Below are 16,189 nucleotides of genomic sequence, written 5' to 3' on the forward strand. Positions count from 1 at the left end.
CTAAAATGGTATTGTCTGTACACTCAGGTCTAAACAATGAAGAGTATCAGGCTGTGATCGGGAATGATACAACCAGCCACATTGTGGACGATCTGGAGCCAGCGCGAAACTACACCTTTTATATCGTGGCCTACATGGCGATGGGTGCCAGTCGCATGTCAGAGCAGGTCACAAGGCACACACTAGAGGATGGTGAGCACTTTATTATTATAGACGAAGGGTTCTTATCACCGGTCCATTTCCCTGCAGAGGCGTCAATCTGAAAACAGCCAGTCAAGGTGTTGATCACTAGGAACTTACAGACCATGGACCAGGAGTGGACAACTGTTGCCTTTTAGATCATAGAGTTTAACTTCAACCCTGATCAAACTTAACAATCTGTAGCTTTTTAGTAATCCTGAAGACATTAAGATGTTCAGGTGCATTTAATAAGCAGTTGCCCGGATAAACTCTGCAGAAATGTGGATTTCAAAGGCCAGAATTGCCCGGTTCAGATTAAAACTCTATTAGAAAGTTTATCTCAATGGCCACAGTTACCCAGTGTTGACCTAAAACCCACAATAAAGTGACTCTTGAGATCTAGAATTGCCCAGTCTTAATTTAAAACATTAAATGAAAGTGGATTTCGAAGGCCATGTTTGCCCAGTCCTTATCTAAAACCTGCAGGAAAGTTTATTTTGAGGGCTATAAATCCCTATTCCTGATTAAATCTCTACTAGAAAGTTAATCTCTGGCACCATAGTTGCCCCGTTCTGATTTAAAACCTGCAAGAAAGTGAATCTCAAGAGCTTGAATTTCCCAGTCCTGATCTAAAACCTGAAGAAAGGTGTATTTTGAGAGCCACAGTTACCCAGTCTTGATCCAAAATTCTACAAGAAAGTGGATCTTGAGGATTACAATCGCCCATTCTTGATCTAAACCTCTAAAAGAAAGTGTATCAAGCCACAGTTCCCCAGACCTAATCTATAACCTGCAGGAAAGTGTATCTTGAGAGTCTTGATCTAAAACTCAACAAGACAGTGGATCTTTTGAGTGTCATAGTGACCCAGTCCTGATCTAAAACCTGCAGGAAAGTGTATCTCGGGAGCCCGAATTGTCTAGTTCTGATCTGAAACTCTACAAGAAAGTGTGTCATTAGGGCCAGAATTGCCTAGTCCTTATTAAAACTCTACAAGGAAAGTGAATCTTGTGGGTCATAGTTGCCCAGTCCTGATCTAAAACCTTGACCAAAGTGGATCTTAAGGGCTAGAGTTGCCCACCTTGATCTAAAATTCTACAAGAAAGTGTGTCTTGATGGTTAAAGTCGCCCATTCTTGATCTAAACTACTAAAAGAACGCGTATAAAGCCACATTTTTCCACACCTAAAATAAAACCTGCAGGAAAGTGTATCTTAAGAGTCTTGATCTAAAACTCAACAAGACAGTGGATGTTTTGAGTGTAATAGTTACCCAGTCCTGATCTAAAACTTGCAGGAAAGTGTATCTCGGGAGCCCGAATTGTCTTGTAATTGAAAAGTGTATCACAAGGGCAGAATTGCCTAGTCCTCATTAAAACTCTACAAGGAAAGTGTATCTTGGGGGCAATAGTTGCCCAGTCTTGATCTAAAACCTTGAGCAAAGTGGATCTTGAGGGCTTGGAGTTGCCCACCTTAATCTTAACCCTGCAGGAAAGCAGACCTCAAGTTTAGTTTACTTCAGAAACCCTATTCTAGACCACCTCAAAATGTTGCCCTGAAGTACAACAAACCTTTCAGAAGTGTTTTTGACCACATAACTTAACTTGTCCCCAGTTCCCCTCCGCACTCCTGAGTTGAGCCTAACAAGTCGCAGCCCTACTGATATCCTGGTGTCCTGGCAGCCTCTTCCTCCAAAACTCAGCCGTGGACGTGTGTCTGCGTATCGTCTGTCCTACCGTACAGCTACAGATGAGCAGGTAAACTCAGTTGAGCTGCCTGTCTCAGGTGAGAACGGCACCCAGTACCTCCTGCAAGATCTGCAACCTGACACCATTTATCTGATCCGGATGTCTGTGTCAACCCGAGTGGGCTGGAGCCAACCATCTGCCTGGAGCTCTCATCGAACTCCCAAAACATCCAGCGCCACAGGTGAGAGCAGTTTATTTTGGGCTATAACCATGGCTGTATTGCTTCTTCCCAATAAATAGAGTGTTATTCTGAAGTCTAAAGTCTGGTAGGACTTAAATCAGTGAAGTAACAATGCTTAGGACAATACACAATCTGAGAAGTTTAGTTTATTGATGTTGATTTCAGTTTTTGAGACTTCAAGTTCATTACGAGATCCTTCAAACTGAGATGCATCCTCTTCACTCCTGAATCCTTTTATCGCCAAAGTCACTTTTTCCCATCCCAAACCTTCCTGTTTTCCCCCAGACAAGTTCATGATGAGTTTGTTCAAGGTAGAAATTACTCTCGGTCCGTCTAACTAAACATAACACAAAGATCCGGTTGAGCAAATATCCATTAGAAAAGGGAAAATAAAGGGGGCCCCGTCACCTTCTCCACACACGGGTCTTTCTAAAGCAGGTCTATTCTTTAGGTGGCCTGAAGCGTTCCCTTTATGACCCGAAACTGAGCCGTCCCTCAGCTCCTAACTGACAGCTCGGGTCAAGGGTCATTGAGTAACAAACGTAATGCCGGAACAAAGCCAGTCCTGAAAGCCAAAGGCATCTGTCACGGTCAGAGCTGCCCACTTCAGCGGCTTCACGGAGATTGTCGGAGCATTTCTGAAAGCAGCTTTACATAAAGCTTAATTTCTTCTGAAGAACATCTGACCATGCAGATCTCACTTCCAGAACCTCAAGTCTTTTATTGCTGAGTATTCTGAAGGCTCTATTAAGAGCTTCAATAGAAGCTTTTCATGTTTTTATGAAAAAAGTGTGTATAGATTAAAAAGGTTGAGCTTTTTTAAGGAGTGGTTCACCTCCAGAATGATTGGTCACTACTGAAATTCATTTGTAGTTAATCATCACCATTGTCTTGCATAGTATTTTTCTTTATTATTAAAGTCAATGGTGAACATCAACTGTTGGGTTACCAACTTACTTCAATTTATTTTTCTGTATGTTTAACAGTTAACACAGAATTGCTCTGTTCTGATTTAAACTCTAAAAGGAAGTTTTTCTCAATGGCCGCAGTTACCCAGTGTTGACCTAAAACCCACAATAAAGTGGTTCTTGAGAACCAGAATTGCCCAGTCTTGATTTAAAACATTATACGAAAGTGGATTTCTAGAACCATGTTTTTCCAGTCCTGATCTAAAACCTGCAGCAAAGTGTATCTCGAAGGCTAGAATTCTCTAGTCCTGTTTAAAACTCTATAAGTTAAACTTTGAAACCATAGTTGCCCAGTCCTGATTTAAAACCTGCAGGAAAGTGAATCTCAAGAGCTTGAACTTCCCTGTCCTGATCTAAAACCTGAAAGTAAGTGTTTTTGAGAGCCACAGTTACCCAGTCTTGATCTAAAATTCTACAAGAAAGTGGATCTTGAGGGTTACAATCGCCCATACTTGATCTAAACCTCTAAAAAAAAAGTGTATCAAGCCACAGTTCCCCAGACCTAATCTATAACCTGTAGAAAGGTGTATCTTGAGAGTCTTGATCTAAAACTCAACAAGGCAGTGGCTCTTTTAAGTGTCATAGTTACTCAGTCCTGATCTAAAACCTGCAGGAAAGTGTATCTCGGGAGCCCGAATTGTCTAGTTCTGATCTAAAACTCTACAAGAAATTGTGTCATAAGGGCCAGAATTGCCTAGTCCTTATTAAAACTCTACAAGGAAAGTGTATCTTGAGGGTCATAGTTGCCCAGTCCTGATCTAAAACCTTGAGCAAAGTGAATCTTGAGGGCTAGAGTTGCCCACCTTAATCTAAAATTCTACAAGAAAGTGTGTCTTGAGGGTTAGAGTCGCCCTTTCTTGATCTAAACCTCTAAAAGAACGCGTATAAAGCCACAGTTCCCCAGACCTAATCTAAAACCTGCAGGAAAGTGAATCTCAAGAGCCTGAACTTCCCAGTTCTGATCTAAAACCTGAAAGTAAGTGTATTTTGAGAGCCACAGTTACCCAGTCTTGATCTAAAACTCTACAAGAAAGTGGATCTTGAGGGTTTTAATCGCCCATACTTGATGTAAATGAAAGCATATGTAAAATCTGTAGGAAAGTGTACCTTGAGAGTCTTGATCTAAAACTCAACAAGACAGTGGATCTTTTGAGTGTCATAGTTACTCAGTCCTGATCTGAAACCTGCAGGAAAGTGTATCGCACCACTTCATTCAATGGTTTGATAAGAACTGTCTTGCATGAAGCTTTCCATGTTTTTAATGAAAAAAGTGTGTATAGGTTATACAAGTTGAGCTGTTTTAAGGAGTAGTTCACCTCCAGAATGATTGGTCACTATTGAAATTTATTTCCAGTTGATCATCTCCATTGTCTTGCATAGTATTTTTCCTTACTATGAAAGTCAATGGTGAACATCAACCGTTCCGATACCAACTTTCCTCAAAATGTCTTTTTTTCTGTGTGTTTAACAGTTTAAAGAAACTCATAAGCTTTGGTACAAATGGAGTAAATGATGACAATAGTCATTCTGGAAGTGAAATACTTATATAGACCATTTCAGGGTGGAGATGTCTTTGGCCCATAAACATTTCCTGCTTGTTGTCAAACAACTTCATGACTGTGACAAGATGCAATTCAATAATATCTTATCATTATTTATCATTATGTGGACCATTTTGGATTCTCAGAAGCTGTGTAAAATAAACTGTAAAACAGTGAATATGTTAGGATTACTGTTATTGTTTACATCCCTCAAAAGGGTCTATACTTCTTTAAAGAACCCCTACACTTTTTTGATTATAGGCTCCTTTTACAGCTCTCCTAGAGTTTAGTTAGACCATTTTTTTAAATCATTCAGCCGATCTTCATGTCTGGTCAGAACACTTTTAGCTTAGCTTAGCATAGATCATTAAATCAGATTAGACCATTAGCATCTTACTAAAATAAAATCACTAAAAAGTTTCTATAATTTTCCCATTTAAAGCTTGAATCTTCTGTAGTTGCATTGTGTGCTAAGACTGACCAAACAAAATAAGTTGCTATTGCTATTGTGCATGCGGTAGCCATGGTACAGTTGTAAAGTGTAGACATATAGATATATATATCCTAGACATAAAAAATGGAAACTTTTTGGAAAAGTTTCTGTCGGTAATGGAAACTTTTCAATCTGTTGGTCTTAGTACACAATGTAACCACAAAAGAGTCAAGCTTTAAATAGGAAACTTAATGCTAATGGTCTAATCTGATTCATTTGTCTATGCTAAGCTATGCTAAAAAAGCTTCTACCAGACTCAGAAATCGACTGAATAATAAAAAAATGAAAAAACTCAGAGGTTTAATTGTGGGGAAGCAGTAAAATTGGCCTTTTTTTTAACTGGGGGAGTTTCTTTAATCACAGTTCACTGAAAGTTCTTTGGGAACCCAAAAAAGTTCTTCTACATCACGGGCGTCAAACTAATTGTGTCCTTCAGGCTTGTTTGAAACCTACAGGTAAGTGTGCTGAAGCAGGGCTCGAACTAAACTGTCCAAGAACTGAGTTTGACACCCTGTCTACATCATCGCAATCACTAAAACTAGTGCTGCACAATAAACATTTGACATTGCGATGTTTTGCGGTCTCCATTGCGATAGGAATGAATGTAGTTAGCTCTATTTGGAAAGATTTCATACATGTAGATCAACTGGGATGATCAAGACTTTTTCTAGATTCTAGTGCGTCTGCATAAATTATAATAAATTACAAGGAAAATCAAATTAATGGACAGTGCTTTACGGTTTTCTCTGCAATCTAACAGTACAAGTAGAAATTCAACAATCAAATGTAAAATGTGTTCGTAATGTAATTAGGATTTCCATATAAACAGAAACATTTAAGCTTTTATTAAAACATGTTTGCTAAAGTTTATATTTATTAATTATTATATTAAGTATTTAAATTTATTTTGAATTAGAACTTTTTTTTTTTTAATCAATATTAATTTATATGGCAAAGCAAGGCAAACTTATTTATAGAACACAATTTTACACTACCTTAGCTGATCCAAAGCTCTTTACAATACAATAAAATATTTAATCAATAATCAATTTCCCAGTACCGGGTTGCAGCTGGAAGGGCATCCATTGTGTAAAACTTGCTGGATAAGTTGGCGGTTCATTCCACTGTGATGACCCCTGATTAATAAAGGGACTAAGCCGAAAAGAAAATGAATGAATGAATAAGAAATAAAATTAAACTTAAAAATATAAAAAAAATAAATTGAGATACAGATATAAAATAACATGCATGCATCACTCAAAGGCAAGGAAGTACATTTTAAATTAGGTATAAAAGCATCCAATGATGGAGAAATCCTGATGTTCAGATGGAGACTGTTCCAGAGTCTCGGGGCCCCACACAGAAAGCTTGATCACGTTTGCAATGAGACCAAAGGACAGACAAAAGAAACTGATCATAGAATAATAATCAAATGTAAAATATCATAGTCATTCTATAAATAATAATAACAAATTATATTCAATAATATCTTTATCTTTTAATCTTTATTAAATAATCTAATCCTCTGATATTGCAAATACACATAATGCGATATCGATGCTCAAACAAGACATTGTTCAGCCCTCGCTGACACCCTGCCTTGTGGACAATACAAAACAGTCCCGCAGACTGAACCAGACACAACTCTACAGCAGTGTGGTTTTATCTTGATGTTGATTTAAGGTCTGTTTCTGCCCTCAGTGCCTCCTGCCCCAAACCTTGAGCTTGAACCTCTAAACTGCACCTCTGTGTCGGTCCGCTGGTTTCCGGCTGCCAGTGATGTTCTCATTCAAGGATTCAAGCTGTCTTTTCATCCCGACGGCCAATCAGAGGACTCCATTACCCAGCTGCCCCCACAGGACCACCAGCACACCATCACAGCGCTCAGTGAGTCCTCCAGAACTCGTGTCTGTGTTTTAATGAGAAACACTTAAATTATTTATGTATATTTTACACAGCTAGAAATGTGCATTGTATTAGGAATCAGCCCACATATTGTACAGATATAAATAATAACTGATGACGGGCATTTGAGTAATTAGAAGTGATTATGCGGGATGTGCATTAGTTTTTAATACTTTAGTGTTTAGGGGGTGGATGATTGCTCTTCTCCTCTGGTCTCCAGCATCTCTGCTGAATCCACTGTAGGGATGTCGTGTTTGAGAGTTTATTTGTCAGGCGTTTAACATCTCCTGTGTGTAGCACTAGTTTCTTCTGCATCTCCTCCTCCTTCTGTGGTGTTCTGATGTGATTTTTGACTGTTGTAGCTGTGAAATAACTCTAATCATTTGGCGGAGTGATCTGGAGCTGTAATATGCTTTAAACCTGCCGGAACTACTTTAGCTGTGCCTTTATCTAACAATAACCAAACACCTGAGAGTGCTCATCAGCCAATCAGAATCAAGCATTCACTAGACATAGTGGTGGTAAGGATGGTCGTTGCTTTTTTTTCTGTAAATCCTGTACTGTATAATTGGTCTTAAATTTCATCCTTATTTCATCCATGTTAAAAAGGTCTTAAAATCTTAGATTGAACTCTGCAGACACCCTGAAAAACATGTCCACAGTATTTTAAGCATATCATTGTGTGCATGTTTCAGTCGCTGATCAATAATTACCCTTCTTCTGTTGGGACTTATGCACGGTTGGCCTGTCCGCCGTGTCCATGGCTTTGTGTGTGTCACTAATATCCCGCAGGGGTCAGAGGTCACAGCCCAGATGTCTGCTTTTGGCTTTCCCATCGCTCTCCATGGTCGTCTATTGTGTTTGGGTTTAAGGTCGGTCAGAGCCCCGTGAGAGCGAAACTCCCCCCTCGCCCCTACAGCTGGACAATCCTGCTCCAACAAAGCATTCTGGGATTGATCCGAGCTGGGCACAACTGACCCAAGAGCAAAGGACTTGTCAAGTTCATGCAAATTTGAGTTCAGTCTCCTGATGGAGTGAAAACTGTGCAAATGGGCTCGGGTCAGGGTTCATTTCTGTTCAGCTGACCAACCGGACAATAATATATGCAAATATATTCATTCATTCATTCATTCAAAACTTCTTGAGTATTTCAAATAGATTCATATTTTTAGCCTTTTATAAATATTTGCAGGGGAATTGAAATATAATTTAATTACAAAGTTTGTTTTTTTATGAAAGATTTTTAAAATTTTGATTTGGGTATCCATATAGGCGGAAACATTTGATCTCTTTTTTTTTAACAGAAATAATTCTAAGATTTATTAATTCTAATATTCAGAGTCATTTAGTTCACCATAGATTAAAATAGTTTGCTTAGAAAAAAAAAAAGTTTCTAAGAAAATACCGTATTTATTAAATATCATATTTATCATATATATGATATATTATTTTATTATAACATATTTTAAATTTGGAAATTAGCAATAATACATGTATTTTATATAGCATCTTTAAAACATAATTCTCAAAGCGCTATAATAAAAATAAATGTAATATAATTCACTTAAAAGGTTGAGAAAATGTGTTCGTAATGTAATTAGGATTTCCATATAAGCAGAAACATTTAAGCTTTTATTAAAACATGTTTGCTAAAGTTTATATTTATTAATTATTATATTAATTATTTAAATTTATTATGAATTAGAACTTTTTTTATTTTTAAATGAATATTAATTTATATGGCAAAGCAAGGCAAACTTATTTATAGAGCACAATTTTACACTACCGTAGCTGATCCAAAGCTCTTTACAATAAAATAAAATATTTAATCAATAAACAATTGAAACAGCTGTAAGGGCATCCACTTTGTAAAACTTGCTGAATAAGTTGGCGGTTCATTCCACTGTGATGACCCCTGATTAATAAAGGGACTAAGCCGAAAAGAGAATGAATGAATAAGAAATAAAATTAATCTTAAAAATATAAAAAAAAATAATAATAAACTGAGATACAGATATAAAATAACATGCATGCATCACTCAAAGGCAAGGAAGTACATTTTAAATTGGGTATAAAAGCATCCAATGATGGAGAAATCCTGATGTTCAGATGGAGACTGTTCCAGAGCCTCGGGGCCCCACACAGAAAGCTTGATTACGTTTGCAATGAGACCAAAGGACAGACAAAAGAAACTGATCATAGAACCTTAATGGCCTACGAGCTGTATATGGCCTAATAAGTTCACATATATTGACCAGGGCAGAATTGTGCAATGCTTTATATGAGAAATCAACTCTGAGTTTTACAGGAATCCGGTGCAATGAGGCGAGGACAGCGGAGATATGATCTCTTTTACTTGTTCCTGTTATCAATCTGGCGGCTGCATTCTGAATCCACTGTAATCCTGAAAATGTTGACAGTATGACATATAATGTGCGATAAAAAAGGTGTTATTTAATTGACATTTTCTGCACTAATTTTAGTTTTACTGGAAAATACCTGCTTTCATATGTTTCAATCATTTCCTGTAGAGCTTCTCCGAAATGAAATATGCCACCAGTCAGTTGCATCTTGAAGCTTGTTTCTTCCAAGTATTTCAGTCAGAGTTTTATCTGTGTCCGGCTCATAAAGCGCTCCGGTCTGTGCAGCTGAACACCGCCTGTGAAGGCGACCCCTGACCTCTGACCCCTAGACCCTGAAAAACTCAAAACCCCCCATAGTGCACACACCGATCACAATCAGCTCTCTGGGCAAACACTCTATACGTTTGACTGATGTAAACCACAGATAGGGTTCACAGACATCTGCGTGCAGACCTGAAGTGCATGATATACAAAATTCTATCACAACATAATGAATTGACTTTCTTTCTTTCTTTCTTTCTTTCATTCTTTCTTTCTATATTTCTTTCTTTCTTTCTTTATTTGTTTATTTATTTGTTTTATATTAAAAAATGTGATGTTTGTATTAAGTACAATGCACATCAGTAAACAAATTTAAATGAGCAGTATTTGATAGGTATATAATATATTGATTTTTTAAGGAAAATCTATTTACTCAAGACGTTTTGATTTATTAATTAAATTAACTGAATATATATATATATATATATATATATATATATATATATATATATATATATATATATATATATATATTCAGTTAATTTAATTAATAAATCAAAACGTCTTGAGTAAATAGATTTTCCTTAAAAAATCAATTGAATCAATTAAAATGTCTGTTTTTTTCAATGCATGAACTCTTTCTGAAGCATATGAACATGTATGCGAACAAACAGGCATGCTATTGCAACATAATTGACTTTATTTCCTGACTTTTCATAATCCATCATTTTTTTTTGTGATGTTTGTTGACGGATAATTTGCATAAATTAAAATATTCTGATATCTTTGGAGCAGATCTGCAGCTCCACCTAGTGTTCATATAGTGTACTGCACTTTACAAAAACGTGACGTCTTAATGGTAATTTGCAATGTTAATGTGATTTATTTTGTTCTCCAGACCCTAGAGTGAAGTACCATGTGAAAGTGTTAGCGTTCAGTGCTAATGGAGACGGATATCAGGCCCATCAAACGGTCAACACTCCTGGATGTCCATGTAAGAACTTAAATGCATTTAATTTCAAATTCACCTTCAGTTCACACTCATTTTACCATTAAAGTGTTGTATGTTTTTACAGTGCTTAGCTTACGTTACTAGCTGAAATCTTTTTCACACTCAAGACTTACACACTCATATTTATTGAAAGGGGAACTCTGCAAAAATGCTTTTAAGTTTAATTTAAACTCTAAATTGATTATTTTGGCTTGTTTTAAGGAAAAACTCAATTCATTTTGAATCATTATTTCTCAAAACAAGACAATATTGTTTGCTTGTCCAGAAAATGCTTCTTAATTTAAGACTTTTTAGATATTTGGACTGGAAACAAGACAAAAACTCTCAGTAAGAACAGCATTTTTGCAGTGAAGAGAAACCTATTTGTAAGTTGTGTAAGAATATTTTGATTATAAAACTTATTATAATAGTATGTATATGTTTAAATGATATTAGAGAAGCTTTTTATTTAGTGTTTGTGTTTTATTTGATGTTTTATTGGTGTTGTTAATTGTGTGTTTTTAGTATGTTTGATGTGTTAATACGTGGGTATTAGGAAACTGTTATGATTGTAAATTATATTTTAAATACTTAGTACAAGTGTTGTCATAAAAATAGCCAATGCTGCTGATATGGCATTAAAATGTTAAGTAAATATATAAGTAAGTCAATAAGTAAATAAATAGAAATGTACATAAATAAATAAATAAATAAGTACATAAATAAGTAAATAAATATGTAAATAAGTCAATAAGAAAGCCAATAAAAAAGTAGATAAAAACATTAAAATATATTAATAATCAATTAAATAAACAAAGTAAATAAATATTTAAATAAGTAAATATATGAATAAGTAAATAAATAAGTATATAAGTGAATAAATAAATAGAAATGTAAATATATAAGTACATAAATAAGTAAATAAATATGTAAATAAGTCAATAAAAAGGCCAATATAAAAAAGTAAATGAATACATAAATAGAAAATATTAATAATAAATTAAATAAACAAAGTAAATAAATATGTAAATATATGAATAAGTAAATAAATAAGTATATAAGTAAATAAATAAATAAATAAATAGAAATTTAAATAAACAAATAAGTACATAAATAAGTAAATAAATATATAAATAAGTCAATGAGAAAGCCAATTAAAAAAGTAGATAAAAACATAAATAAAAAATATTAATAATTAATTAAATAAACAAATTAAATAAATATGTAAATATATGAATAAGTAAATAAATAAGTATATAAGTAAATAAATATACAAATAAATAAATAATTACATAAATAAGTAAAAAAAGAAAGAAAGAAAAATGTAGATAGATACTTATTTATTACATAAATAAGTAAATATGTAAATAAGTTTAAATGTAAATATATAAGTAAATATATATTTAAATAAATATGTTAATAAGTGAATAAGAAAGCCAAAAATAAGTAAATATATACATGAGTATAAAAGTGAATAAATGTATAAATGAGTAAATATATATTTAAAAAAGTGAATATGTATAAGTAAATACATAAATAAGTAAAAATGTAAATAAGTAAATATATGAGTAAGTAAAGGTATACATAAGTAATTATATAAGTGAAAAAATGTATACATAAATATTTAAATAATTAAATAAATATTAACTTATACATTTTAAAATAAATTTGTAAATAAAAACATATCTAAATATATAAATAAATATTTCGATAATTTCTATTTATTAAATTCATATAATTTCTAATTATATGCATGATTTTTTTTTATAATAAAACTGTAATATCTGATCCTCCTTATTAGCTACACCAAACCGCCGATTAGCTGCTCTTCCGCCTCCAGACCACACCCATGCTAAAGCTAACAGCTCGTCTGCGGTGCATCTGAGTTGGGGTCGTCCTGCGTTCAGCTCTGGAAAACCGGTCACTTTCTCCGTCCGCTACGGGCCCGCGAGTCCGTCTGAAGCCTCCAGCGTACGCTACATCCAGACGTAAGTGATGCTAAAGGTTATAGGAACACTACATTATTCAGGAAATACGCTCATTTTACAGAATTAAAGAGTTGAGTTTTAAAATTATTACGTCTATTCAGCTGATCTCTGAGCCTGATGGAAGCACTTTTAGCTTGACTGCAGCAGGTGGAATGATATTATGCAGATTCTAACTGATGTTTAGGGGACTTTTTTTTAGGCACTGTGTAATATCATAACCCTGGTTTAGCCATGTTAAAACAGCAACGTCCCTTATTATTGAGAGTTTAGCTCCTCTAGCTATATTTACCAGCTTTTTAAATCTAGTCTTAGTACTTGATGTAACTATAGAGGAGTCAGGCTTTAATTATGAAAATTATGCAAATTGGAGATGTGAGATGCTAATGGTCTAATCCAATTTAATGATTTATGCTAAGCTAAGCTAAAAGTGCTCCTGCCAGATCCGGAGAGTGTCTAAATGGATTTAACAATGGTAAAACTTCACCTGTTAAACTTCTGAAGAGCTGTAAAATGAGGCTGTTTCCACAAAAAGTGGAGTGTTCCTTCAACAGCAGATTAGCTTGTGTATTCAGTCGTCATGTTTTCTCTCTCTCTAGCTCTGAGCAAACCGTGATGGTAACAGGTCTCCAGCCGAACACACGCTACGAGTTTGCTGTGCGTCTGCATATGGATCAGATGTCCAGTCCTTGGAGCGCCACTGTGTATCAGAGAACTCTACTGGAAGGTATATTTATCAGACAAAACATTTGTACTTTTCTGTTTTATATTTGAAATGCAAACTATTATTTGGGAAGATGGGCGACATGGTGGCTCAGTGGTCAGCACTGTTGCCTCACAGCAAGAAGGTTGCTGGTTCAAGTCCCGACTGGGTCTGTTGTTGTTTCTGTGTGGAGTTTGCATGTTCCCCCTGTAAAACATATGCTAGAATTGTTGCCGGTTCATTCTGCTGTGGCGGAGCCTGATAAATAAGGGACTAAGCTGAAGGAAAATGAATGAATGAACGAGTAGGGAAGATCAGTATGTATTATATTGGAAGAGATAGTTCACCCCAAAACTTAAATTCACTAACAATTTACTTTCTCTAAAGTGCTTCTAAAAGCTCACAAGTTTCTTTCTTCTGTCAAACCCAATAATAATAATAATAATATATTTAAAATAATATTGGACACTGTTGACATCCATAGTAGGAAAATCAAATACAATGTATGTCAATGGACAGCAGTTTCCAACATTTTCCAAAATAACCTATTTTGTGGGAAAGAAACTCAATCAGGTTTGTGAAAGGTGAGTAAACTGTGACAGAATTATGGGGTAAACAAAATAAAAACGTGTTTTTGCTTTGAAATATTATTTTGCTTACTCCATAGGCATGTTATTTAGCTTGTTTTAAGTAAAAAAACTCACTTAATTTTGAGTTATTATTTTTTTAAAACAAGACAAACATTTTTGCTTGTCTAGAAAATGCTTCATGATTAAGAAACTTTCAGATTTTTAGACTAGAAATAAGACAAAAAAACTGTGAAAAGCATAATCTTCTCCTTCATTGTTCCTACAGCCCCGATGTCTCCGCCGGAGTCTGTGAAAGTGACTCTCATCGAGGCTGACACGGCGCTGGTGTGCTGGAAGCAGCCGAATCAGCCAAATCTGTCTGTTACACACTACACCGTCCTGTACGCATCTCAGAGCTCGTGGCTCGCTGGAGAATGGCAGGTCCTGCAGAGAGAAGGTCAGCAAAACAAATGCATAGCAATGTGTTTCAGATCTCAATTTCAGCGCATGACTTTTAAGGCTTTTTCTCAATATCTCTTGATATGAGTGAGTCAAAATTATCCGTCTGATATTATTCACACTGATTTATTCTAAAACCATGGGGCTTTTGGTTTTTTGAAGGCTGATTTCAGAAAATTTGTTTTTTCTTTACTTTAGGGGAACGTATATACAGCACACTGAATAGTTTGATTCACAACTAAATTCTTAAGGTTTTTAATGTGGGGTTTGTTAATATAAAATTCATATTACTTAATATGAAATATTATACCTAAAATCTTGGTGAAGTGCATTTTTAGGACACATTCTAAAAAATTATTTTCTTTCTTCACTTCCCTTCATGCACCAAACTTAATAATTTAATTCATATAAGTGTTCTGACGGTCTTTACTGTGGAGTTTGTTTATATGTCATTCTTGCTGATTTATATGACATTTTAAAAACACGCTATATTATTATTTTTAAAATGTTTTTGATTTCACAAAATCTATTTTTTTCTTTACTTCAGAGGCACTTATATTCACCAGACTTCATATCTTTATTCACATCTAAATTCTTAAGGTTTTTACTGTAAGGTTTGTTTATGTATAACTCATATTAGATAATATAACATTTTATACCTAAAAGCATGGTGAAATTCATTAAGCTGTTTTCTCAAATTAGTTGTTTTTTTCCACTTCAGAGGCACTTACATGCACCACACTTGACAGCTTTATTCACATCTATATTCTGAAGGTTTTTACTGTGGGGTTTGTTCATATTTCATTCAGACTGATTAATGCAACATTTTAAAAATATCGTGAAATATATATTTTTTTCAGAGGTTTTGAGAGCTGTTTTGTAAAAAATTGCTTTTTTTCTTTACTTCAGAGGAACTTATATAAACCAAACTTAATAGTTTTATTCAAATCTATAGTCTGAAGGTTTTTACTGTAGGGTTTGTTCATATTTTTTTAATATAATTTAATATATAACATTTTTTCCTAAAAGCATAGTGAAATACATTAAGCTGTTTTCTCAAATTTGTTTTTTTTTCCACTTCAGAGGAACCTACATGCACCAAACTTGACAGCTTTATTTACATCCATATTCTGAAGGTTTTTACTGTGGGGTTTGTTCATATTTTATTCAGACTGATTAATGTAACATTTAAAAAATATGGTGAAATATGTATATTTTTCTGAGGTTTTGAAGGCTGTTTTGTAAAAATTAGCTTTTTTCTTTACTTCAGAGGAACTTATATAAACCAAACTTTAATAGTTTTATTCAAATCTATAGTCTGAAGGTTTTTACTGAGGGGTTAGTTCATGTATAATTCATATGAAATAATATATAACATTTTATCTCTAAAAATACGGTGAAACGCATTAAGCTGTTTTCTGAAAAGTATTTTATTCTCCACTTCAGAGGCACCTACATGCACCAAACTTGACAGCTTTATTTACATCTATATTCTGAAGGATTTTACTGTGGGGTTTGTTCATATATCATTCACACAGATTTATGTAACATTTTAATCCTGAAAATGTGCCGTTTTTCCTGTCCGTTGGCAATATTTTCCCATTTTAGAGAGATATAAATACATATCCAAAAACCCTTAACTCTAATATGTCAACAAAATCAAAGAGTTTTAAGGCTGACTTACTGCAGTATTCACAATTATATTCTGAAAATACACGTTAGATAATATATAAAGAGATAATGCCTTGATTTGTATATTTACCATCAAATTTCTGATAGGATTATTTGATTGACCAGTTTTTCTCAGAATAATGATTAATAATGATAAATAATGCTGTGATTTCAG

At 34.4% G+C, this 16,189-nt stretch overlaps 2 protein-coding genes across 2 annotated transcripts in view; one reads left to right on the plus strand and one right to left on the minus strand.

Annotated features, from left to right (window-relative positions):
• Nucleotides 1-16,189, minus strand: part of twf1a (twinfilin actin-binding protein 1a) — a 606,573-nt gene that overhangs the window by 312,863 nt on the left and 277,521 nt on the right. The gene's annotated exons all lie outside the window — the stretch shown is intronic.
• Nucleotides 1-16,189, plus strand: part of prtgb (protogenin homolog b (Gallus gallus)) — a 35,363-nt gene that overhangs the window by 14,688 nt on the left and 4,486 nt on the right. The window contains exons 8-14 of the mRNA XM_073942508.1: nucleotides 28-192; nucleotides 1,791-2,105; nucleotides 6,809-6,994; nucleotides 10,535-10,630; nucleotides 12,429-12,615; nucleotides 13,212-13,339; nucleotides 14,171-14,341. Coding sequence (XP_073798609.1) covers nucleotides 28-192; nucleotides 1,791-2,105; nucleotides 6,809-6,994; nucleotides 10,535-10,630; nucleotides 12,429-12,615; nucleotides 13,212-13,339; nucleotides 14,171-14,341 — 1,248 coding nt within the window. The remainder of the gene's footprint in view (nucleotides 1-27; nucleotides 193-1,790; nucleotides 2,106-6,808; nucleotides 6,995-10,534; nucleotides 10,631-12,428; nucleotides 12,616-13,211; nucleotides 13,340-14,170; nucleotides 14,342-16,189) is intronic.

Source organism: Danio rerio, chromosome 25 (assembly GCF_049306965.1).
Source record: "Danio rerio strain Tuebingen ecotype United States chromosome 25, GRCz12tu, whole genome shotgun sequence".
Lineage (NCBI taxonomy): Eukaryota > Metazoa > Chordata > Actinopteri > Cypriniformes > Danionidae > Danio > Danio rerio.